Source organism: Neopsephotus bourkii, unplaced genomic scaffold (assembly GCF_033783945.1).
Source record: "Neopsephotus bourkii isolate Nb327-2 ecotype Australia unplaced genomic scaffold, CSIRO-AGI_Nbou_v1 NB_998, whole genome shotgun sequence".
In the NCBI taxonomy this organism is placed as follows: Eukaryota; Metazoa; Chordata; class Aves; order Psittaciformes; family Psittacidae; genus Neopsephotus; species Neopsephotus bourkii.
The window spans coordinates 1,150,837-1,177,648 of NW_026901490.1; the positions used below are offsets into that span (position 1 = coordinate 1,150,837).

Consider the following 26,812-nt stretch of genomic DNA (forward strand, 5'->3'; position numbering starts at 1 on the left):
GGCGTTGTCTGGCTGCATGTACCTGAATCTCAGTTCTCATACCAGTAGACACCCACCTCTACAGATCTACCTAAATTGGCTGTAGCAATTGCAATTTTCAACATTTTGGTCTATAATTAGTAGGCCTCTCCAGTCTTTTATTCCTGTTGTTTCAGGATCACTAAAACTGTTCCTTGTTGGCCAAAGCAGTATTCAGAGGCTTGGGCTTTTCTGACAAACCCCAAGCATTTGCACGGTGCTCTAGCAGGGGCCAGCCTGATTACAAGTCTTCGAAATCCAAGGTCGTGTCTAAACCATTGAGCTTTGCACATTTTGGTGTCCCCACATCTACATGCCCACCATCTGGAACAGGATATCAGTCTATGCTGTGTCTGTCTCCCTGGTCACATACCTGGGTGTGTGTCCATTTCTGCCCAAAGCAAACCCTGGTACTGGGGGCTGATGCACGTAGAGTCCTGTCCTAGCCAGTAGGTTGATGCTTGCTCAGGCTGGGACAATGGAACATGCTCCCTTTATGAGGTTGAAGCTGTTTATGTTTGCTTGCATGGCTGCTTCTGTAATTTATTAGCTTTTTGGAGGGCACAGCTACATGATGTAAGGGTTGTTGCCTCTGCTGAGGCCAGCATAGTTAGGTCAATCTGACACAGTGCAGTACCAATCACCAGCTGAAGTTTTAAATAATTGTGGTTCTGAGGCACTGCTTCCAGAATGGATCATCTGTCTTGAGCAGTGGATCTGTGGGGGTATATCTGCAATGGAGTTGCAGCGGAATGGCACATCTGGGCAGGGTGCTCCAGCTGCAGGGCAGTCTGTCTGTTCTGGGCCTGGCCTGTGCCTGTATCCTTTCTTTGTCCCTTTCCCTGCTTGGTTTGCAGAGCTATTTCCTGGAGCCAGCCTGGATTTCTTTGTGCTTGTGATGAAGATAAGCCATGGGACAGCTTGGAAGTTCCTTGGCAAGGATTTCAAACAGAGAACAACTGATGCAAGTCACTCTGTGTGTGTAGCTCTGGGAAGTGTTCTGCATACCAAGATGTCAGGGGTAGAACAAGACTGTAAATAAGATGATAAATGGCTTTAAGGTGCTGTGTTCATTCTCCCTGACACTTATACGTGTATCTTTGCATCAAAACTAAATAATCTATCAAGCACGTGGAATGTGCTGTGGTGCAGTTCACACACTCTTGAGGTCAGATGAGAAACGAAGAGCAGAGTAGAAGTGACTAAAATTGAGATGCTCCCTCCATAACATCACCTCCTGCTAACTCTGCTCACCTGGCAGGTGTATCAGTCCCAGTGGTGCAGCTGCTTAGTATGCATTTTGGGTCACTTTTGAGGCCATGATTCAGAAGCTGCCGAAGTGCTTCCTAGGCAGGGAATTGAATCGAACAAGTGCTTTCCTGAATTTAAATCAGGTTCATTAGTGCAAATTTTATTGTTTGCATTCTAGTTTGAAGCCACCCTTTTCCATTAGTGTTTGGTTTTACATTTTCCCTATGTTTGCAATATTAACCATCCCTTTCTTTTTCTTCTTTTCCAGGAAAAGAGGAGTAGAAGTAGTACAGGTGAGTAAAAAATGTATTTTATCCTCCCCCCCACTTCTCCCATTTTCTTGTAAAGAATGTTTACTGATTTAAAATGCAGTCAATTAGATGTCAGCATGACCAGGGCTTAATTATTTTTTCTTTCTTTTCCATTCAATTCACTGCTTCGGATACTGGTTTTTGAAAAAGAGGATCCCCCTTTTGTGAAGCGTCTGTTGAGCCCATCTAGTTTCAGCAAGTGCCCTGGTTAAAGTGGGAGTGCAGTTACGCTTTTCTTGTGTCCGTTGTTTAATAAGATCTGATAGTTGGTTAGGTGATGTTACTTAGTGTTCATTGCATGCATGGACAGTCAGGCTTAACAGAAACAGGAGCTGGTCTTTGAATAAAACTAAAGCAGAAGGAGTGTTCTTGTAACACAGCAAGAAGGGAAATGATACTAAAGTGCCTTTGAGTTGTAGCCTATCTACAGATAAGTTCAGGTGTTGGCTACATTTGTTCTTTCCCAGGTCTGAATGGTCGTATTTCAGGCAAGATGTTAATTAAAGGATGATGGCAACTTGGAAAAGGATTACAAGGACAGCTGTAACATAGAGCACTCTAGCCCTAAAAGATCAAAGGGGAAGCATGCTCTTTCCTTCTGGCTTATTCTGTGTACTTAGAAAAGCTGTGTGTCATAGGTTTCACTCTTGCTTATGCTTATCTAGTGATTGTTTCGACTCTAAAGTGATCAGTGTATTCTCCACACTTGTTTTCTCATGTCTCAGTAGCAGAGATGAAACTGCCTCAACAGAGAGGACGGAGGAGAGAGGAGGAAAATGGGGTGTTACCCACTAATAGTTGAGGCTGCCCTTAAGTCTGCGTGAAAGGTGCTTCTCAACACCAGCAGGGTGTAGGAAAAAAGCACTTAAAAAAAATAAACAGAAAAATCAGATCATGTTATTTTAAAGAATCCACAATCAGAAGACTTTTTAAAAAAATCCCATCGCTAGCTAAACTGGATAATAGTCTTTCAGGTATTTGTAGTTGAGAGCTGCATGGTATTGCAAGGAGAAAGGGCATGTCCTTTCCTGGCTGCATTTAGCCTTTCACCGCTACAAGATCATCTTCCTTACTTGTACCTCCTATTGCTCAGACCTGTGCAGCAGCTTCTTTCATGAATTGTGATTGCATCTCCGTATTAATAAATACAAACCAGCATTTGTGAAGGACAGCTTCAGAAGCAGCACAGGAAGAAAGCTAGTCTGTATTTGTGTCGCTGTCTAGGGGACACTGTTGTTTTAATAGTACCCTAGTGTATTACAATCTGACGTCTGCGTTTATTATGTGCATCATGCCTGCATGCTTAAGCAGCAAGGTGCTTGTATGAGATGAATTCAATGATGCACTGATCAGCTGAGCAGAGGGCAAATTCCATTTCTGTCCTTCTATGGGTTACCTGTTAATCTTCTGATGTTTGTGTAGCTTAATGGCTGGTAGTCAGATTGACAGAAACTGATTGGAAGAGATTTCTTTAGTGGAAGAGCATTTTGGGAAACATTTGAACAGAATTAGATATGACTTGGTATAAAAGTAGTTCATGGTCTCAAATTTTACAGTGTAGTTGAGATGTTAGACTAACCTATACCGGGAATTTGTGCCCCAGAGGCACACCTCAGAAGCACTGATGCCTGCTGCAGGATGGCTGGCTGCGTACAATCATCCCTCACCTGTCATTTGCTTCATGTGTCCTGAAGCATGTACTAGTGGCTATTAGGGGATGTGTCAGATATGTGCCCTTTCTTCATCCAGTCATTACTAGAGGCTTTGCTTGAGTCGCCTTACATGATCCATCCCAGTAGCCCTTCTTCTATATGGAGGATGTCTTGGTGTTGATCTGCTGGAGGAAGTTTATTTGACAGGGAATATAATTTTCCTGTGTTAAGCAGCAGCATTTCTTTGTTTCTCCTCCTCCTCCTTTACGGAAATCATCCTGTTCAAGAGAAACCAGCCCTTATGCCTGACAATAGACAAATAACTCAAAACACAAAAATACACAGGCTGTTAATCTGTTTTCTTCTTTGCATAAATATAAAGTTTTTCTGAATGTAATTGTGCTTTCTGTAGTGAGTCAAAAGCTATAGTTCAGTTACTGGCTTCTGGATAGCAAAGCAAGATGGACTGGCATGTGCTGACTTCTGTGAACAGACTCTAGATTATTCTTTTCCAAAGACGTTTCATAGGAGCAGGAAAGGATTTCCTCCTACTAGAAGGAAGTCTTCAAATAAGCATTTGTATGACTTCTGTTTCCTTCTTGCAGGGAGGAATTATTTTTCTTTACCTAGACTGATTAAATCCTCTTATTTTGCTTTCTTAAGGCTAATTGTGCTGTACAGATTATCAGTGTGCTGCTGTTAGACAGCAATTAACATTCTGTGACTTGTGTTCAAGCTCTGTGTTTTGTCTTGTCTCAGGCTTTCTTTCTGTTCCAGCAGCAAAAGTGGTTCCAGCTTTCTATTTTTCTTGAGTGGGGCAACATACACATTCTCCAAAGAGAAATAATGGAAGAATAGGACCGGCAGTGGGATGCTAAGTAGGCATGCCCCTTTATCCAACAGTAAGACATTATTCAAGCATCACACTGAAAACAAAGAACCTCTCAACATGTGTGGTGATAAATAATTGGTTTTGGTTGCTTTGGGTTTTTGTTTTGTTTTGTTTTTTTTTTTTTGTACAAATACTGTTTGAATTCGAACATAATGAGAATTCACTGTGAACTCAATGCACAGGAGCTGAAATGTGTGACATTATATAATACAATTGAGTAACATCCATCAAGCTATCTGGCTTAAAAGATAGTACAGTAGGTGAACTAAATAAAAAGCTTTCAAGGTTATGAACTTTCCAAAGACGGTATGAGTCTGCACACAAACATTTGGGAGCATGAATGGCTTAGCTCATTTCTGTTTTTCCCGTGGGCAGCGTCAGAACTCTTGAGTAGCGGCATCTTTCAGATGTGGCAATGTTTTGGATCTAGATTTGCTTTCTGCAGCTTAAATCCAAGTCAGTGGGGCAGCTAAAAAACAGTCTTACATTGCAAGGAAAAAAACCCCAAATGTCTTCCTGGCTTTTAAATACAGGTTCTTAACAGAATATTGTGCTACATCTCTTACCTTGTGGCAGTTCATTTGCTTCATTTTTTTAAAGTAGGCATCACCCCAGTGTCAGGGTGCTTTTTGTTTGTGCCCCTTGAGGTAAGGAAGCACTCTTGTTCCAGTTTTGCAAGAGGGCAGACTGAAGGATGAGCCCTGGCTCCTGTAGGGAACCTGCAGCAGTACCAGCCCCGGCACTGCCAGGAGCTGTGCTGGCAAACCTGGGTGGCAGGAGCACAAGCTGCAGCTTTCTCAGAAGGGTCAGGACTTCCCTGTGCTATTGTGTGGGACACAAAAGAAAGGGAAGAGCAATTGAAGGTGTTGAGCAGACCTGGTGTTGCTGGCTTTCTTCCAGAAAAAAGCACCAATTCAGCTGCATTTAATCTTAAGGCTGCATTTAATGTATTCTTGTATTCTTAAATCCTTAAAGTATTCTGCTCTTGCCATTCCTGTGGCAATTACATACCTCTCCTTTCTTGCCAGTTCTTCCCACCCCTCACAGCTACCTGCTCAGCTATCTGGAGCAGCTTCATCTGGTGGCCAGAGGAGGAATGGAGATGCTCTGAACAGGTGACAGACATGACCAAAGCCCATCTGCCATGGTCTGTGGGCAGTTACTGGGCAGATGGAGGCTGAGGCAGAGCAGCTCTTGCACTGGCATTGGGGTGACTTGCCAGTAAATGCTTAAGATGAAGTATTTCTTAATAATTTCTTTCATCACTGTTTCAAGGCAACGGCTGCCGCTGAAATTATGCAGTGGTTGTCTGATGAGGCATTTGCTATTAAAAAAGACCCTATTTCCTATCATGGAACTTAGCAAACAGGGGCTTTGGGCAGTTTCTAAAAGGTAAAGCTGTTTCTGATCTTTTTTATTAACAGCTTGGTTTTGTTCAATTTTACCCGTCCATTCCCCAGATCAGTGTAGGGCCAAATTGGAAGTGAAAATTGCCAATTTTTCTTTACCCAGTAACATTTCCAGTTTCTTATGACTTTGTATGCTGGCAAGGGAAAGGGAGAACATCTCCATCTACCTTGTTTTTCAGGAAAAATTTGTTTGGCTTAGTTTGAAGAATGTAAGATTGAAAGCATGTGCAGTGAAGTGGAAATCATCACAAGTACCTCTGATGGGGACATGCATTTATTTTTGTTTCACAAGCTATGCAAATCCAGAATAATTAACTGCAGCCCTTTGGCTTCTGACAGAGTGCCAGTTTGGTCTTTGTGTGACAGAGTTTGGAGCCTTCGTATTTCTCGTGACTTCAAAGCCATTTCCATCACCTCCACACCCAAGCCTTCCTAGAGCACTTGCTCCCATTTTTTTCTAGTTTGAAAATTCCCCATTTTTGGTGGGTATTTTTGGTTCAAATTAACACTAATGCTCTTTTATATTAGAAAGACGTTCTAGTCAGTTGGCTATAAAAGTGGGATTAGTCATTGTATTTCAAGCTGCACATTTTTTAATAGCAGTGGGATATGAAGGACAACATGTTTTCCGATGCGAAACAGCTGATTGTAGTAGTTACAATGGTGTCAGCTGCTGTTTTCTTTTTCCTTTCCCCCCCCCCCCCCTCCCCTTTTCTGGGTATTGAGATAGTGAAATCTTTTACTTTGGAGTACAAAACTGTCCTTTGAGCTATGGGGTGTAGTGAAGCCTGTGAAGGAGAATCAAGGGTCCCCTCCTCCCTTTTTTAATTCTTCAGTCAAAGTAAAATACTGGTGACAACAGTTTCCAGTAATCATTGCCAGGGAAATGTTGTTTTCTTGAAATGTGGAGAGGTTTATTTTCACATGAAGTATTAATGGAATAAGCTTGGGACAGCAGTGTTCTAGCCGAGAAATGGAGCTTATAAAATATATATCTGATAGCATATACAGAAAGATGTGACTGGAAAGCCTCCAAAGCAAGCATGGTTGTTGAGATGTTGGAGAGTTGGCTCTTTAGTACAGGGAGCAGAAAGTTTATTTTTACATGCATGCCAGGTCATCGGCAAAGTGCATGATTTTCTAAGAATGGCAGTCTGCTTTGACTTCAGTGCATTTTTGGAAAGGATGCTACAGCAGCCCTCCAACCCTCCCCAGTCTGGATTGTGTTGGTACTTAGCACATTCTTGAAGGTGAGGGGCTGATGGTTAAAATCCTCCAAAGATCCTAATACTTTTTAGTGTCAGTGCTGCACAGACTTGCTAAGGACACAAAGTGGGGTCTTCCCCGAAAGTATAATAATCTCAGCTTCAAACCCAGAAATAGCAGGACCATGGAAGAGCAAACCTTAGGCAGTGTCCTCCTGTCTTCTGTTCTTCTCTGTAGGGAGGATCCCTCTATGTGAGACCTTCTTGTTGCTCAAGAGGCAGCATACCTAGCAGGAGTGTAGCACAGTTCCAGTGCGGGGAGCAATGGTTTTGGCATGCTTCTATATATTGCATTAGCAGACTAGTCAGTTGGGTACAGTGTGGCCCTTTCTGGTCCAGTGGGGAAGAATAATACACACACATCTGTTGGGACAGGGAAGGAAGAGAAGACTACAGAACATTTCCACCATGTGGATTAGGCAGATTAAATAAATAAACACTATTCTTAAAAATTAGAGTAAGCCAAACAAATCAAAATGCATTTAAATTTGATCAGTTTTCACTCTTGGTGCATGAATGAGAGAACCATGAGGAAATTTTTGTGGCTCAGAGAGTGTCTCTTACTGACGGGTTTGACTGCTTTCTTTTGACACTGAATCCCAGCGGCCTAGGGGAGGTGTAGGCTCCACAGTCACTTGCAAAAGTCACCTGGGTGAGTGAAAATATTACTAAGACTTAGAAATCTGTAAATAATGTGTAATGAATGGCTGTCAGGCTTGAGCTTGTACTGCTTTGGCCCATGGAGCCAGCTCTGCCCAGCCCCTTTGTCTTCTCCTGACTCCTTGGTATGTAGCGACGAGGCAGTGACTCCTAACAGAGCTAAAGGCTGGGAGCTGGGATGTCCTGGGTGGAAATCCAGTTCCTGTGGGACCTCTGGCAAAGATTTTGGTGACTGTAATGGGGCTGAGATGGCAGTGGGGGGTTGCCTTTGTCAGTTAGTCAAGGTTCTTTGGGCAACTGTCTTACAAAATTCTGCCTCTGTTTCCTAATGAAGGTAATATTCCATCTAGTGGAATGCCATTTAAGTTGCTTTGAGATACCTGAATGGAGGAGATGTAGAATGAGTGTGTGAAGGAAAACAGGACTATTAATGGGAGCTAGTAGTTTCTGAAGATCGCTGTTGTACAATATTCTTTAGTCATCAGTGTGCAAGTGTCTTCCCAGATAGTGCCGTGAACTGCAAAGCTTCATAAATCCCTCCTCAAGAAACAGTATGGATAAAAATAAGACCCCAGCAGAAATGGTGGGGATTAAAACTGTATTTGCCTCCTTTTGGCTAGGAATATTTTGCAACATAAGAGTCCCAGTCTTTACACAACATTGCAATTAGACATTGATTTTATTAATGATGATTGTTGCAGTGGTGTATATGGAACAACAAAGGCTAGGCTTTAGTTTTGGGCTGCGTGAAACAACAGGATTATTTGTCTCAATGAATGCAGGTGTTTCGACATGGTATCAAAGCAGGGCAAATGGAGCGTGTTTGGAGATGTGTCTCAGGAAATGCTTGATTTTTAAACCAACCTGTCTCATTTATGGTTTGCTGAAACAGCGAAGTCGGTGTTGAAGTACACATACGCATGTAGCTCTTTTGACCTTTCCTGAGGTTTTTTCCTTGAAGTAGGAAGGACAGGGAGTTAATATAATGCCATGCCCTACATGGCTGTACTTCTGACCCTAGTACTGAAGTGTCCTTTCCCAGATGAATTGCCTCATCCTTTTTGGAGGTGAAATCATGCAATTCCCTGCTTAGGCAGAGCTGTAGCCTTATCTTCAGTCCTGAAGTTTTGTTCCACAGGGACAGTGGTGTTTCTTTGGGAGCAATGACTCTGATGTCCATCATAGCTCAGACTTGCTTACTTCAAACCAAAGCTTTGTAGAGAGGATATCATCAGAACAGTAAAGGAGACCATTTGTATGCCTGCCTTTCGCAGTGAGGGTGCTGGTAGGTCTGAACTTCAGGAGGACTCTGCAGATGATCGGTGGAGTCTGGGGAAGTCTTTTTAGTATGTGTTGCTGACTTCCTTTCTCCAGCTTCTGCAAAAGTTACTTAATTCCTTTGATCTGAGCTGTGACTTGAGATAATTGTATCTGGAGATCATTGTATGCTTGTTTGCTTTTCTGGCAGTTCACCATTAAAGGAGATAAATGTATTCATGTTGCAAGATTGAATGGGGTTCCAATAAAACCTGGTGCTTAAAGACATTAGGTACTAGAGTTTATTAAGTTTTCCTGTATTTGATCTTTAGCATTAAGTTAGAAAAAGTCTTACCACATGTATTTTGTCTGCCAGGCACATTCAAACACAGCAAAACCTGGAAATGTTTTCCTGAACCTGATTACCTTCACAAAATTATAGCAGAAGAAAGCACAGTGGCTTCAAGTTAATGGGGACAGTTGAACATCATTGCCCCCCTTCCTCCACCCCTTTTTTTTTTCTTCAAGGGACCCTGTTTTAAAAATGATGGCTTTTGCTAGAAGGGATATTACTCACTTTAACTCTGCATTTCTGGTGAAAGCAATACTTCTGTTCTTTCTTTTCTTTGGCAACAGTGTGGATGTCTTTGCTATATGTCTAAAAGTAGGCAGGTCAGGTAGAACAGATTTCTGCACGTGCCGTAGATGTTTTCTATGCCTTTCATTGTTACTTTGCAGTATCTCTCATACTGACTTAGCATATAGATGGAAAACACTCGTGGCCTTTTTGACTTCATTTTTAATTGCTGTCTTTAGTTTTTGAGAACATTTACTGCTAAACATAATTTTGTACTGGTATCAAAAGCAGTGCAATTAATAGCTTCAGGTGGGAATTGTTGCATGTAGGATTTCAGTCCAAGGAAGAAAGGAGAGAGACAGGAGAAACTTAGGTGGTTATGAGCATAGTTTCTGCAAAGGGAGGTAGAAGTGGCTTATGTAAAATGTGTGTTGCTTTAATGTAAGGTCAAGTTTATGGAAAATTTGAGAGCTGTGGTATGTTAATTTTATTTATTCATTTATTTCATCCCTCTTCACATGACTTGTCAAAAATGAGACTGTTGCTGCAGCCTCCTAGATGAGATTAGTGTGGTTCTTTACTGGCTGTGCCAGGAGCAAGGGTGGGCCAACCACAGTTAATAAACTGATTCAAATAGTAATTGGTATGATCTGCCCTAAGCAGTCCCTTAGCAAGTGGTGGAAATAAGTCTCTATTTCGGCAAACTTCTTTCAAAGAGAAGAAGATTGAGGGCTGGAGTTAACTTTCTTCCCATAGACACGGACAGAGCCTGAGGATAACCCTCCTCTGTCAGGTTCAGGTGAATGCATCTGTGTTGCTCAGATTCATACCCGGGATGATAGTATATTTAAAAAGACAGTGTGCTATGTCAGTTATGAATCTCTATAAATTCCAGAGCCAGAGGAACCACAGAAGCTGCTGTGCTTTTTCCATGCCATGCTGTGAGGCAGTTTCAGTCATGGTAGTCACAGCCTGTGCTCTGCTGCTTCCCCTCCTGCTCACCCACCCGTACAGTGCTGTGGTTTTGTTCCTACGAGGCTCCATATGTAGATGCACTCTCTGTGACTCAACTGCACAGTAAAAACAAAGCAAACCCGAGGCTACCTGCAGTATACATCATAGATTTGTCACTGAAATGGTGTTGCCATAGTGCATTTTGCTTCAGTTGTACTTATGTTTAGGTTATTTTTGTAAAGGACTTGAAAGAATTAGTTCTTGCTTACGTTATAGGTGAGTAAAAGCATGTCAAGAGAACTTGTCCTTTGTAGTTTTGCTTGAAGTTTGCTTGTTGACCTTGTAAGATCCTAAGGCAGTGCTGTCAACCATCATTAAGATATCTGACATTTCAGTCATGATGAAAAAGCCTAAATCAAACTGTGGGTGGTGCTCCTTTGTCTTTGAAAAATAGGATGACAGAGGCTATGAGTAAGAGAGCAGAAACTACACCTATAATACAAACCATAGACCACTTCTCTCATACCTATGCAATGGACTGACCTTATAGTATTCTTTGTGTGTTATTTTAGGATCCAGGATGTCTTACTTAAGTTCACTAACCATTTTTTCAACCTGAGGTTCTTCAGTGAATTACAGTTGGGTCATTTAATTTCACATCTGACGTGCCTCCCTAAATGGGGATTTGTGTCTGCAGTTGCTATACGTGTTAACTTACACATAGATTGTGTCCTCATGGGAGTGTTATATGTATGTCCAGTAGTTAGTGAAAACCTTTTTTTATTATAAAAAAATATGTTCTTCTGGTATGTTGCCAAAGTACAAACAAGTTATTTACGGTGTTCTGACAGAATCATCTGACGACGGGACGGAAAAGATGCCATTGGGTCTGAGCTAATACTGTAAAGAGACTGAAATGTAAGGGAAACAACTGTTACAGAGGAATTTTTGGCTGACTTTGCAAACTGAAGAAAGCTGTTTAGCTTTGTTTTTGTAGTAAGTTGTTGATTGGACCCATGAGCTTCCTTTACTCAAAGGTCTAAGTGCATCTGAAATGGTTTTCTTGTACAAGAAGCTTTGTTGCACAACTCCACTGCTCTGTAACCTCAGCAGCATAGTTACTGTTAAAATTGTTCCTTGGCTTACTGATGGCAAAGATTAAAGGAAAAGCTAACTGCAGTCTACAGAGAATTTATGTTGATTGCAGAGAGATCATTTGTACATTATGTTAGCTTGGAAAATGTTCTTTCCTGTGACCTAGATGAGTTTATCTTGTAATACCCTTTCCTTTATGATAACATCCTTAAGTGGTTTTAAAGGGGGAAACAGAATTTTTTAAATACAAAGCAGTTTTAAATGGAATCAAAGCAGGTTACATGTTCATGAGTCTGCTGCAATGACTTGCATAACATTCAAGGCCTTAATGGCTGGTTATCAGTGAACTAATGACTAAAACACAGGTACAGATAGCATTTGCTCCCTGCTGATGCCAGATCCTCCCACCAGTCCCTGCTTCTTACTGTTTTCCCCCTCTGAGCCAAAAAAGGCAGGTTAGAGTTGCTGGTGGGTTTCTAATTAGTGATGCTCCTGCATTGGCCAGAGGATCTTTTTCCTGCCAGTAAAGTAAGTGCACCACCCTTACTGTGTTCAGTCCCTGCTGGATGAGGAAACAGTCATCAGTCTTGCCTAACAGGTGTGTTGAATGTTCAAGTTCTCTGCTTTCTTTTGTTAAATGCTGTGATTGCTTGTCTTAGATGTTACTGCCTGCTGGGTCTCCTCTGAGCTTCTTCAGCCTGCTTCTATGAGTAATCGATGCATCACTTTTATTTTTTTTTTTTTTGTCCCCCTGTGCTTCCTGAAATCTGGACCTTTTCAGCTGAGCCTGTAGAAGTGGATGTGCACAAAAGCTGCACTGGCTCTGTGAGCACTGAGTACTGCACAGATACAATAGTTCTGTGCCAGAGCTGGTCTTTGGTTTGCATGCAGTTGTTAGGGGCAGAGTGTGTTCAGTGTATCCTTTATGGTCCAGGTCTTGCAGTGGTTTTGAAGGGTCAGTCAGTATAATGTCTTTTTACTAATTCAGGAGAGTCAGCATTTTGTACAGCAACTCAGAGGCTTAAGTTTTGCCACTGTATTAGCACAGAGTAGGTCCCACTTCAGTATGGCGCAAGGAAGGGAAGAGGATAGCAGCATGCCCTCATGGTCAGTGGGTAGTTAGTTTGCTCAGTGGAAAGTTAGGTAGCAAATGGAAATACATTTTCCCAGCCATCTTTATCATTTCTGCATTGCTGAGCTCTTTTTTCTTAAATGGTCAAGTGCTGACTTAGACACTGAGGTTTAAATGATGTTTTCAGCAGGTCTGCGTTGTCACACTCCTGTCTTTGGTTATCAAGTTCCTACTCTGCCAACCACTCTGTGCTCTTGGTGCAGGGAGAGCATCTCCAAACAGTAGTGAAGGAGGGAGTGCCTGACTCAGCAGCTGCCCCAGCAAAACCCCACGCAACCAGCTGGAAGCACTGTAGTTGCAGCCTTGCAGTGGGAGAGCAGTTGGAGGGACTGAGCTCTAATCAAAGGCACTTCTAGAAAGCAGGTGTGGCCAGTCCAGTGCCCTTGAGCACCTGGGACTTAAAAGCTGCTGTTCTCATGCAGCTGCTAAGCCATGGTCATGTCCCAGGAGCTGTGGTAGTCTGAGTAAGCTGAGGTCATTGTGAGGCATCCTGTGCTTTCTTATCAGCCAGAAGAGGGTCTGCTTTGTGTTTTTACAGCTCTCAGCTCTGTGACTTTTGTTGTGCCCTTCTCAAATCAACAAATCTGTCTGCTTTTACCTTGTCCTTAGTGCTTTAAGATCATTTTCTGTAACTTTTGTCCAAGACACTCCTGGAGTATAGAATCATAGAATAGTTAGGGTTGGAAAGGACCTTAAGATCATCAAGTTCCAACCCCCCTACCGTGGGGAGGGACACCTCGCTCTAAACCATATTACCCAAGGCCTCCTCCAACCTGGCCTTGAACACTGCCAGGGATGGAGCATTCACAACCTCCCTGGGCAACCCATTCCAGTGCCTCAGCACCCTAACAGGAAAGAATTTCCTCCTTATATCCCATCTAAACTTCCCCTGTTTAAGTTTTAACCCATTACCCCTTGTCCTATCACTGCAGTCCCTAATGAAGGGTCCCTCCCCAGCATCCCTATATGCCCCCTTCAGATACTGGAAGGCTGCTATAAGGTCTCCACGCAGCCTTCTCTTCTCCAGGCTGAAGTCCCAACTTTCTCAGCCTATCTTCATATGGGAGGTGCTCCAGTCCCCTGATCATTCTCGTAGCCCTCCTCTGGACTTGTTCCAACAGTTCCATGTCCTTTTTATGTTGAGGACACCAGAACTGCACACAGTACTCCAAGTGAGGTCTCACGAGAGCAGTAGGTACAGCTCAACTCTCCATATAGCGTAAGTTATTTACAGGTAATGCTATGCTGTCGTCTTTGCTTAGTGTAAGGAATTGCAATGTAAATGCTGTATAATCATGCATGAAAAATAATCTGTTCATGGAAATGCTGTCTTGAAGGTTATCTTTGTAACTGCACAGATAGGTCTGTCTGTAGCCACGTCTTGATGTAGTAATACCATCAAGTTAATGTTTAAAAGAAGAGCTAACAGTTTACTTCAGTAGATAGGAGTACCAAGCATAGTTGCTGATGATTGGGAATTTTAATTTCTCATAACTTTTCTTAAGATTGATGGGCTGCAATTATATTTATTGAATCTATCAGGATTGTTTATGATTTATCTCAAGATCTTTGTATGTTTGCAGAGGATCACTTAGCAACAGCCTATTGCACAGTGAGGCTGCCTACGACATTCTCATGCTAGTATGATGAACCATAAACCAGTGAGAAAACACCCAGAAACAGCAATTAAATAGAAATATAAAGCAAAACAAAGCAACTCATTTCCATGTTTCTGTGTGTGACTAAACTTCTTAGCTTTTCAGTCTTTACTTACATGGTTGACAAGGTTGTCATCCTGATAGAATGATGCTCTCTGCTTCTGTAGATGTTCATGGGATGTTTACAGCTGTTGTAATGGAGCATCTCTTGAGTATTTAAAATAGAAGGAACTATTTGATATTAAAGCAACTCACACTTTAATGTGTTAAATCTTCTTAATTAGTGCCTCATCAAGTAATGGCTAAGGAGTAAAAGTTCCCTTGAGGGGTCTGGGGTCTGGACTGGTATTCCAACTCCACAGCTCTGTGCTAATGCTGTAAGACTGCTGTTTCTAATAATAAAATTTTCTTTTCTTGAGAGTGGTGGGATTTTTAATCTTGTTTAGGTTGCTGTGGGTTTTTTGAGATCAAGAGGGATTGTAAGTTGAAGTCTGAACGTCTGCGTATTTCAGGGTATTTATTTTTGTATACTGATACTAATAACTTGCTTGACTTAAATGACTTAGTTTGCACTTGTGGAGGTGAAAGCCAAGTGCAGGCAGAAAACATTTTATCTTTTAAAAGTCGTTCTCAGGATCTGAGGTATGGACAGTAAAAGAATGGGAAATGCCCCAAATCTGCATGTGTTGGGCAACAGTAACTTGACAGGAACAAAGCTGATACTATGTTTATGGATCTTACTGATTTGAGAGGAACTTAGTAGGTGGAGGAAATGTTGAGTGTTGAAAGGTAATGCTTTAACATTTTTTTTCTGGTTCTGGGATGTGGGCTGAAGAATTCTGCCATTTCTTGAGCTTTTCAAGAAGAAACGAAACTGCAGTATTTGGATTTAGCTATATTGTTACCTGAGTTTTCAGAGTTTGGGTGTGAATCGAATGAAACTCTGAGTTCAGTTTGTTGCTGGTATTCCTGCAGTCACTTTAAATTCTCAGTCCCCTGACCTTGGAATCTGGTGTGTTCAAGGAAGACGAATCAGGGAGCTTTATAGTTTTTCTCAGAAAATATCCCATGTGAAATACACTTTTGTAGTAAGCAGAGCATAAACATACAGTGCCGAGCATGGGCAATGGTATTTTGTACTAAAATAGGGAGACTGACTTGGTGAAGGACCTCAAGTCTTTCCTCAATTTCTAACTTACCCTGCCATACAACAAACCTGTAAGTTGGAACATTTCAACAAGAGAACAGTCTTAAATTATCTCTCTCCATTTGCAAAGCCAAAACTGTGCCTGTAATGTATTTTTAACACCAAGGGCAGAGATTTTTCAGTGTAGCGTACTTCACTGACATGAAGGTTGTCATGCTGCACACTTGCTTTGTAACAGTACAGATGCTAACAATCATACTTCACTGAGTCGTCAAGGTCATGGGTTATCTGAGATGAACAAGCTATAAGGAGGCAGGGCAAGGTTATGCCTTTACAAATATAGTCTGTTTTGAGCAGGGTTATCACACTGTTTGTTTAACCTGATGGGGTGGGTCAAACCAAACCTGTCTTAATCGTCTTGCTCTGTGCATGGCATAGAGAGATTATCCTAGGTGGTGCTGTCCTTTCTGCAGATGCTTGCAGCAGTTAAGAGATTTGAAAAACGTACATTTGTGGGAATGAGAAACTGTTAGTTGTGGCTAGAGGTTTCAGTCAAGTGCCCTCATTGCACTTGCTTGCATTTAAAAGCACATACAATGTTTCCTGTCATTTTGGTCCTCTTTGGGAATCTTATAGCAGACTTTTCTGTCTGATTTCTGTGCAAAGTAATGGATACCAGTCTAATATCCTTTGCCTCGTGTTTGTCATTTCACTTACTTCAAAAGCTGTGCACTTGGCCAAGAATAAATGTGTTAAACTCCATACAAGCTAATTCTAAAACTGAAGACCATTAAAAAAGTATTTGTGTATGTGTTTCATTAAGGCCAACACTAAAAATGTTGTAGTTTTCAGATAAGATGATCGAAACAGAGTAATGGCATGTCTTCCAAAAGTTCAAGTCACTTAATCTCCATTCAAAAAGCATGTATTTATGTCAAAGATACATATAACTTGCTGGTCGTTGATTTGTATTTTGTCTCTTACTTTATAGAGTTCTACTGGTTCATTTGTTTAAGCTCTACACATGGGACTTCCTTTTGAGCTGAGTGTTTCTGCTGTTAGCATAAGCAGGTTAAGCTAAAGGACAGAGCTTTTGTAGAGCAAGTTTCAAACTTAAAACCACTCTTCACACTGGCTCTGTGCCTTTTGTTCACCTTCACAAATATCTGGGCTGTGGTGTTCAGAACAGGCTGTACTGCAGATCATATGTTTGGGGTCTGTCCTGTGCTTGTACTTGAAGTTGGCCAAAGGCGAGCCAGCTCTTCATTTTGAGGTTGCAAAATTATGCTAGTGTGGCAGAGGACTGGCTTTGTTTCTCCATGGGACTTTCTAGCCTCCCAAGTCCCATGCCACATCAGTGAGGCGAGGCAGCGTCCCTGACAAAGCTAGGTTAGGTCTGCTCTGCCTGTGCTAAGGGGAGGCAGATCATGCATGTCTCTGCCTGTATGTGATCACAGACCTGCCCTGCATGGGGTTAACCCATGCGAGTATAGCATGTGGGTGACTTATATATAGGGAGCACTGATGATGGGACAGTCCCTTGTAAACTGCTGGGCTCCCTTCTGCTCTTTGCAGCTGTGTATCAGCTTACGCTGCTTGTCACACCTTGTTTCCTGCAGTCAGACAGCAGAGAGCTTTGCAGCTCCTGTGTTGCCTGCAGCACATCCTGGGTTGTAAGCTGTGGTTCTGATAGCTGAAGGTGGAACCTGAATGTTTGAACTCATGGAGTAGTGTCCCCTAACCAACCTCACTTAAGAGTCCTGCCTGCTGGCCTGCTCCTGAATGCTGAACTGCAGCATGAGGCAGGCTCTAATGTTCTGAAAATAAAAACGTAGCAGAACTAATGCTGCCAGCACTAAATTTTCATGTGTTTCTCCAGATTTTGGAAGGTGATTTTTATTATTGTGGTATAGAAAGTGTAGATGGAAGATTAAATTTGCAAGCATTGCAATGGAAATGAGGTGCTCTAGTGGAGGGGAAGTAATCATTAAAAGATACTGTTAGGTATCAGATTAGCTTCACAGTTCAAACTGTTTAAAATAGTGATTTTATTATTTTTACAAGTATAAATATTTCGGTAGGTTGTCAGGGGGGAAGTTGAGGGGAAGTTCTGTGGCTTGGGTGGTAGGACAAATCAGATGACCATATTGTATGTGAAACCTGAGGGTAAGTTGTTAAGTAATGAGCCTGCTTTTCGGAGGTGCTGAGCAGCTGCTATTAATGTTTGTGGAAAATGCCAACTGCTCTAGCATAGTTTCCTCTGGGAGCAAAGATGAATGCAGCAGCTCTCTCTGCTGAAGCTTTTGTGTGCGTGAGTCCCATTCTGTCTGTTGCTTCCCCCCACCTCCTAAAGGCATAGCTGAAAAAGTTTTCTGAATGAATTCCATTTTCTGATGCCAGAAGGTTTTCTGACCATCTTTACTGTTGCGCTGTTGTGTTTGGGTTGTTCTGAGAACTCTTTTAATGATGTAAATGTGCATGGGTGACTCCTAGTTATGGGCACAGGAAGGCAGAACCTCTCAGGTCCCTGTGCTGTAGCCAATCTGTTGGTGTCCTTCCTTTAGTGAACATTTATAGAAATGGCAGTTTTGGGGTTTTTTTGGTCACTTTGGAGAGACTTCTCATTTTCTAACTTCAAAGTAAAATATACAAAATTCCACTTGCCAAAGCCTGTGTGTCATCAGGAGAATTCCAGTCTCCATGGGATTATCATAATTGTACAAAATAGCACAATTCTGGTATCCGTGTTTCTTGTGGCTTTATTAAAAAAAAATACATTTGTAAATACACTACATATTGGAAATGCCGTAGAAGCAAGCTAAACCTACAGGCTTTTAACCTTTAATTCCTAGTAGCTTCACAGAATAAGAAATCTCTGTTAAATGTTTCAGTGATTATACTTTTTCCTTTGCAGTTAATGAGATACCATGATATGCAAAAAGGACATGCGTACTCTCTATGCGTGGTAGTTATGTGGGGGTAGGAGTCAAGAAAAACAAATTTAATCCAAATTTCAGGATGAAACTTTTTTTCCTTTTTTTTTGAACTAAAGGGTTTTCCCCACAAGATGAGATACTTTTGGTATTCTGTGGAGGACTTTGGTTCTGTGGGAACTGGTCAAATTTAGTAGACATAAATATAGAGGCCAAGCAAGTGGTGTGGTGAATTGCAGAACCTCTGCCCTGGAAAGAAAGAAAGAAAAAAAAAAAAAAAAAGAGCAGCATACTGCTGCATTTTTAATATGTTTTTTTTGAAGGGGTCAGGGGGTGAGAAACTGCTTTTTCTAATAGTACAGGAAGACTTCTCGCCTTGGCATCTGTTTGCAAGCAGGGTTTCAGCAGGATGTTTGGCAAGTCTATACCAGGGTGTAAGAAAATTAATAGGAAGGACCTGAAGGCTGTTCTCATTCCATGGTTAAGTTTAGCATCTCAACCTATCTGTGGCTGATACTGGGTTTTGCTTAGTTTGGTTTTGCCAGAGGGGACTGGGCCAATTGTGTAAACAATGCTAGCTTTACAGTGCTGAGGTCCGTGCAGGTTAAAAACCTTTTCTGCAGTCTGGCATGTCTTGTGGTTGGAGGTGGTGCCTCTGGGCAGGAGCTGTGGGACTGCTTCTGTGGTGTAGCTGGGAAAGTGGGGTGCAGGATTAGCCATTACAGGTGGCAGTAGTGGCATTTTTGCATGTGGACTGCTCAATCTGTTGAAGAGAGGTAGTTGTTATGTTGTTATTCTGAACCAGAGTAGATACCACTGTGTCTTCCTTTGCTCATTTTTGTAGAAAGACTCAGGCTAACAAGAGTGTGACTGTGCCACAGCCTTGTCTCCCATTGCATTTTCAAATAACATATAGGCAGAGCAGTCCCAGACATGTTTTTGAGGATACTTCTGATTTTCTCCAAAAGTCTGGGCAACTTTCTGATTCTGAAATAGCAGACTAATGTCATGAGCTTGGTATGTCTAACATAAAGACTGGGAAAGTAAAGTTTTATTACAAGAAAACAAAGGTCATCCCTCCTACAGGCACAGGATGAAAAGGAGAAACATCATATTCCCTGGTAAAAATAATTCCCTTGCTGTTGGTTCCTAAAGTGAAATCCAACCAAATCAGAGAGCCCAGAATAAGTCCAATAAATTGTTACTTTGCCGCTGTCATGTTTGTGTAGTAAGTTGTTAGCTTACATCTAGCTGTTTTGTGTCAATCTGAGATAAAAATGATAAAATGCAATTTTTTGGGTGGGCTGCAAATTAATTGCTGCTGGGTCTTAGTTATTTCTTACCGTGCTTGCTGGGAACTTCTCCGTAGAAGGAGAGAGCTTGAAAGACACCCATTTTTCATAAACTATTTTTAATACTTAAAAGTTACTTCAAGCACTTGAGACGTTTATTTTCGGCAGAGAAGAAAACAGCTGAATTCTCCATATGTATTCTTAGTCTCTGCTGCAGGGCGAATCTCCTTTTTTTTTTTCTTGTTGACATCCCTGTCTGCGTTTCTGTATCTTGAAGAGTAAGAGTTGAGAAGCTTTGCCAGGAGGAGGAGGCAAAATGTGCTGTAACCTCTTATTCTACCCTTCTTGCCTATTGATCCTAAACATACTGCTGTAATCATGGGTCAAGTTAACCAGGTAGACATTAGTCAAGCATTTGGCAAGTTGCCTGTTGTAAGATTTAGTTCCTTACCCTGCAAGCTCCGGTTTTAGAGTGGAGATGTCTCTTCCAGTGACTTGCATCCTGCTGGATCAGAAGCGAATGACTGATGGGGGAAGTGTATGGCTAGGAAAGCTGGACCCTCTGCACAGTGCGGTAAAGGCAGGAGGTTTCTGGAGGGGTCAGGCTGGCTGGCTCCTCTGTGGATTTTATTGTTCCCTGGGGAGACAGCTGGCTAAAGGAAGCAAAAACAAAATCCTAGCCACACATGTTTTAAGCCAGTTTGTGGTGGGTGTTCCAAGCAGTTAAAATACCTGTTTTCATTCCCACGTTGGAGACTTTGAATAATTTTTCTGGGCCTTAATTTGGCCCATTAGCAGTATTGGTCTGAATCTCATCAGGGACTTAAGAGCCTTTAAGTGATTGAAGAGGTTTTAAGAGCCTCTGAGAGGCAGAGAACAGTTTTCCCAACAGAATTACTTACATAGTTTGAATTTGACCCTCTCTTGCTTGGTACACACCTTTGTACAATGAGAATGTGTTTTCCCTAGTCAATTTACCAGATCACCACTTGTTGACCAGTTGCTTTAAGACAGAGATTTCCTACATCATGGGCACTGGTATGTTAGTGACAATGGGACAAAGAGGTGACTGGAATGGGTACAAAAACAGGAGGGAGGCTACAAGAAGAGCAGAATCTAGTAGGGAGGAAAGCTATGTGGATGTGTGGAGCTAATGGTCACCTGGATTTGGTTTTTTTTTTGTTTAAAAATCCTTGTAGAATTTCTCTCCTTCATTTTGCAGGTGCAGCCTGTACCATTGGTGCTCTGTGCAGTGTGGCCTTGCAAGTGCTGGGCAACAGAGAGAGGGGCCACTTTCTTCTCTCCTTGCCCCTGCCTTCAAGCACCACTCGTTACCTTCAGGTAGCCAATGACAAAGCCCACCGCTGTGGTGGTGACATAACTGGATTGCGATGCCCCAGCTTCACTAGTGCTGCTCTTCCTGAAAGAAAGCCCCTGGTTTTCCATCATACCAGTGTTGATGGTTCCAGCTGTTTTCTCCTTTACTTCCCTTGAGTTCTGTTGGGTTTCAAGCCCCAGCTCTTGTGAGATTTGATGCCAAGTCAGTATGTTTTAAGAATGTGCTCTTGCAATTGTAGCTGCCTGGGGGTCTTCTCACATGCTGCACCCTACTGTGGGCGCTACAGGCAGTGGTTAACTTTTGCTCTGGGGTAGCTCTGCCTTTCTATTTTCTTGCTATGCAAGTAACTGTGGCAAGTGGGAATAAGGTCAATGCAAAATAAGTGTTAGTAACTTTTTGAAAATTTCTGGATAATCCTGCTGTCCTATTTTCTTGTATATTATAGGATCAGCTATATTGAAAAAAGATATTGCAGTATCTTATATGTCCATATGTTTTATTGGTTTTAATCACAGAAACAATTTCTGCTGCATATTATCTTGATAGATATAATAGTATTTAAGCATGTGCCAGCTCTTCTTCCATTTTGCTTATGTCTACAGGCAATAAAATCTTTAAAATTGAAATTGCCACTGTTAGCAGGAAAGCCAAAGTTGAGCCTGCCTATGGCATAGTGCTCATTGCCAGTGCAGCCTGAACATGAATTGCCTAGTACCTGTGTTTTCTGGGGTCACCCTGGGTTGTAAAGGCAGGAAGGGGAATAAAGATAATAGATTTCAGTGGGAAAGGATGATGAGCGATTAAGTCTTATTGTCAGTTACTCATGGCAGTAATAAATATGACAGGGCAGCCTTTGCATGAACCACCTTCATCTCTTACAGCATCTTTATCAGATGTAGATGCCCACAGTGTTGATACACCTGACTCAGGAGGTGCTGTGGAAGTGCATGACCTGTAATCTTTGCTGCCTAGCTACTGGTGAGCCAAGGGTCCTTCTGAAAACTTATCAGACAGTAAATAAAATCAGTTATGCTTGCATAGGGCGTTTCCTAACCGTGCTGGTAGCCTGGTCAGTGTCAAAGTGCACATTCTGTAGAGACTATGAACTTGCCAGATATTAAAAACAGTCACTTCTTTAAGTTCTCCTGTGAAGAGAGACGTTTTTGTCCATTCAGGAAATGAACTTGACTTTAAGAAGTCCTAGTTGTTGGTAGTTGGTACAAGGAAGTGCCTGGAACCACAGAGCGTATTACAGCACACAGCAGTTACCAAAATACATTTACATTGGTATGTCTCTTTGTAAGTACTAGAGGTCACAGCTAATAAACCAGTGGTTACTCAGGCCTGTATTGCTACAGGACAGTTAATGGCTGCACTCTAACTGCAATAAGTCTCTTTGTATAATTAGTGTATTCAGATGTCCCACTGTCTATTTCACAGTGAATGCCACAGAGCTGAGCTGTGTAAGGGCTTGTTAAACCTCAGAGCAGACTTACTAGGAAAGCTCCAGTTAAAGCTTGAATGACACATGTCTGTAGTAAGCAATACATTAATATCCCAGAACACTAACCCTGCAAGTCTGCCTCATTAAAGATATGGCAAATGTCTGCCATCTCTACAGGGTGGATTAAGTCAGTCATTTTCAAATGCAGTAGGTAATTTTTCTTGGTCTTAGTTTTGTATCTTGCAGACTGGCATGGCCCAGAGCTGACAGCAGGCAGTACAGAGATTGAAGTGGTCACAGAACTGCTGCTGCCTTACAGGAAGGGACAGGCCCAATTCCCTGCATGGTGATGATGTCATGCTTTGCTGGGAGCAAAGCTGCTGCAGCAAAGAAAGGACCCAGTTATAAACAGACCTGTATAAAGCTTTTCTGGTTGGTTAAATTGGGGAGGGGGCCTCTGTAGATGCGGAAATACCTACTCTTTGTTTCCCTGAAGTGCAGGATTGTTTCATATGTTTTGTCTATTGTTTGGAGTAAATTTTTCTTTGAAAAGCTCCAACCAACTGGGCTTTCACCAGTTCCTGTGGGAGATCACTCCGTGGTCTAACATATGTGTCTGCCAGGAAGGCTTTCTCCAAATCAGCCCATTCATTTCCTTCTTTTCCTCCCATCAGTCCTAGTTAACCCATTTTGTATGCTGCTCATCTGAAGCATTATCTCTCTTCTAGCGTAGAATCTTTCCGATGCTGATACTTTTTTACTGTACGGCCCATTCTCCTTGGTTGAAAGTAGGGTTGCTCCACAGCTACCTACTTTCAGTATTGTTGATGACCTGTAAATCCACAGACTTTATCTTATGGTAACTTACTTGTTTTGTTGTAAACTAATAAGAGTTTCAGACTAACAGCCTGGGAATTTTAGGTGCCTAAATAAATTTAGGTACCTAACTAAATTTAGCTGTGACCTGGGAACCTGAATCTTTATGTTGCCTTGGATATCTTAGCCATGTTTAGCATTCTTGTTGGAAATCAAGCCCTTTTCCCTGTTTTTTGTTGCTGGTCACCACGTTCCTTCCAACATTTTAGTGCTTTTTTTCCTGGCAGCCTTGAAAAGTGCAGAAAAGAAATTGTTTCCATTCCATGTCAGTACCAAGGATATCATATATTGACCTAATGGTGCTTTAGAAAGGGCTATAATTTACTTTATGTAAAGCTCGATGCCATACAGTAGAAGTTTGTTCTCCTTTTTCTCCCTTCCATCCCATTTGCACTTGAGAAGACATTCCCATTTTAGCTCTGACACCCCTCAGCAGAAAAACTTCCTGTACTGCTGGTCTGATCCTTTTTGCATGTCTCATTGTATTACCACAAGGGTCTATTTCTGAGACACCTACACTTCTGTTGTCATTTAGTATATTCCATACTGAAGCAGCCACATGGGGAGCAAACTCAGGTAGGAAATGCAAGGACGTGTGTTATGTTACAGAAAACATACCATTGTGAAGGATTTTTTTATTTTGATTCCAGTCTTACACCTTTCCCCAAAAGGTTGATTTTGCCGTGGGGTAGGTTTACAGGTAGTATTACAACATTAATGCTAAAGCAGGCATTACTATAGAATAAATAAATAAATACCAACCACTTGCTGGCTTTCTGCTTGCTTTCTCCTGTTATGAAATGCCTGAGATGTCTTCTGCCACTCAGAAGTTTGCTTTGCAGTATGTATGATCATCCTGCAAGCTTTGGGGAGGGTTTCAAAGGGTTCCCATTCACTCTGAAGAAAATGCTCTATACTCCCTTTTTTTGGGATCTGCCCACCAGGGTTTCCTTGCAGGATTTCAGGCTGATTCAGATTCCTTTTGCATGTTGATTCATTTTCATTCTCAAGTGAATTTGGCAAAACTATGTTGGCAGTTTTTTGCATCCTTAATTTTCCTGCTTCTCCTAAAGAACACTTAGTCCTTTCTGAAAAGGTTCTCAAAGGGCATTCATCTAACTTGTCATCTTTTATTCTTATGTATTGCACTGCTCCTGGGAGTAATTCTCCAGCTGTAGCGTGGTGCTATTTTATCCCTCCCGAAGTGGCATCCCCAGCTGCTGCTTGCCTCTGGCAAAGAAGACAAATGGTTATTGTGTTCTGGAGCCACGCCAGGTCTTCTCTGTCTCTACTTGGTCAGTATTGTTGTGTTTTATTTAGGATCTAGCAGTGTTTCAATAACACTGGCTTATTTTTGAGCCTTTCCATTTCTCCCCTCCCCCTGTTGAGTTTTTGTTTAGACTCCAGGACTTACTAAAGAGAGAAGCCCACCCCAATGAGCTCTTTAGTAACCTGAGAACAATACACATCGGGCTATTTTTCCTTCCATATGTTTGAGGTTTTATAATAATTGTGAGGAGAATGTCTAGTCTTACATACAAATTTCTGATATTATTTTTGTCTTTAGTTAAGCTGTCTGATGTGGAAGGGAAATTTTACTGGTTTTGTGTAAATTGTTGCACTCAAATTTCAGTTAGGAGAGTATGATGAAGCAGCTCAACCAGGCTTTTATATACAGCTTTCAGTAGTTGTTTCAGGGCAAACACATCCTCATCAGAATCAAACTGCTTCCCTGTTTTTTTGTCCACCTTTATCCCATGTCTGCAACACTCACTTCCTTCGCTAATGAAACAAGGCTTCAGCCATGGCCCCTCTCTTACTGCTCAGCACAGCAGTACACTTTACAGGACTGTTGCGGAAGGGTGGTTACCCCAACACATGCGCTGCTGTAACTCCCATACTTGAAGAGCCCATGTACTGGAGTAGTGACATGAACTGTGTGGGCAAAGAGTTTGCACAAGTGGCTCTCAGTTAAAGTGAACATGCTTCCATCTTCACTTTAGCCAGGCCACATTTAGCAGTCCTAGCCATAACTAATGAGGTAGCCCAGATGAGGGTGATTAGCAGATAGTCACCCATTTTCTAAGGGAATTGGGAATGTCTCTTGGCCATCTTCTTAGACATTGATTAGGGAAATTGTTTCAATGCCAGGGTTGGGAAAGGCATATTCAGTCAGTGTATTTTAAATATTTCTTGAAGGATGTGAAAAGCTTTGAGTAGCTGAATTAACTGGAGGAGGAAGATGGAATAGGCAAAAAAAATTGAATGTCAAAACTCAAGATCTGTCTGTGTAGAGGCTGTGTAGGGATGGGAAGGGGACTTTCAAAAAGAGCATTAACAGAGCATTAATGTTTACCCAAACAGCAGAAATACCTGGCCTGTGCCAGCCAAATGCTTTAGAATGTAAAATAGGCTAATGCTAAAAATGCATGGTGGAGGAGGGGCTTAAATTACCTTCTGGATGGTGAACTTCTAGATATAAGAATACAGCAGGCACTGCAGCTTGAAGGAATCCAGTCTACTGAACCAAGGCAGTGCTGGTAATGAGACAGAAACCAAGCCTTCTCGAGTATGATGCCTCGAAGCATAGTTTGTTGTGTTTTACTTCAAATATTGCAACTCGACCACTTATAATCTTAGTACTTTTCCTTGGAAACACTGCTGTGTAGAATAAAAACCCCTTGAAGGCTGGTGACAAAGGGCACTCCCAGGGCCAAGCTGTCCCCACAGTGGGTCCTGCTGTAGGTCAGTAGGAAGCTGGTATGGAGAACAGCTCCGTTGTTTTTCAGTCTGTGTGTTTTTCTGAGGACTTGGCTTAGAGTTCAGCACTTCAGGACATGCATGTGAATCCTGCAGCGCTTCCTGTTTGCTAGCAGTTGTATTTTCACTGCAGCGTAGGTTTTGTACACGTTAGACACTGTGTATGGCTGCAGTTGTGTACAAGGCACCAGAAAGGTTTACCTCTGGTTTTGTGTCTAGATCTCTGCCTTTCCCCACACTGCCTCCCCAACACCCTGCCTTTTGCTTCTGTGTGAATAGGAAGAAATAGGGAGAAATAATTGGAAGTTGCTGTTTATTAGCACAGTTACAGAAAAAAATCCTTTATTAATGCAATATATGGCTGAAGTTTCCTGATACAAGCAGCTTTCTGATTCATGGTTCTCTGACATCCCCTGTTCTGCTCAGATATGTCAATTATTTCCTCCCAGTAACAGATGTAGACAGGAACAATTGGAGCTGCAATAACATTATCTTTAATAGGGGCTGGCTGGGTCACACACCTCGGTCTTTCCTGTCTGTAAACAGCAGTGAGGGATGGCCCTGCGGGTTGCCAGCAAGGAGTCATGGCCATGTGAACTGGCTGAAGAGGGAGATGGCAGTTCAGCAGTAATTCTCAGCTACCAGTGAGGGATGAAGGGAAGTAAAGGGGACATGTAGAGAGATGTGAAACGGCAGGGAAGGAAAAGTTGAGATGCTCTTTTTTAATCCCTCCAGTAAGGTGAGAATCAGGAATTGGACAGCTCTGGATGGAGTGCCTCGTGAAACGAGGCCAGGCTCACATTGCAACATAGCTTGGAGGAAGCAGCCTTTGGAAACTGCTTTACCAGCTCCTGCTGGGAAGCAGTTGGCTTTTTTATACTGCTGTGGTA

At 42.1% G+C, this 26,812-nt stretch overlaps 1 protein-coding gene across 1 annotated transcript in view; it reads left to right on the forward strand.

Annotated features, from left to right (window-relative positions):
- Positions 1–26,812, forward strand: part of ITPK1 (inositol-tetrakisphosphate 1-kinase) — a 140,534-nt gene that overhangs the window by 31,858 nt on the left and 81,864 nt on the right. The window contains exon 2 of the mRNA XM_061359897.1: positions 1,538–1,562. Within this exon, the coding sequence (XP_061215881.1) occupies positions 1,538–1,562 (25 nt within the window). The remainder of the gene's footprint in view (positions 1–1,537; positions 1,563–26,812) is intronic.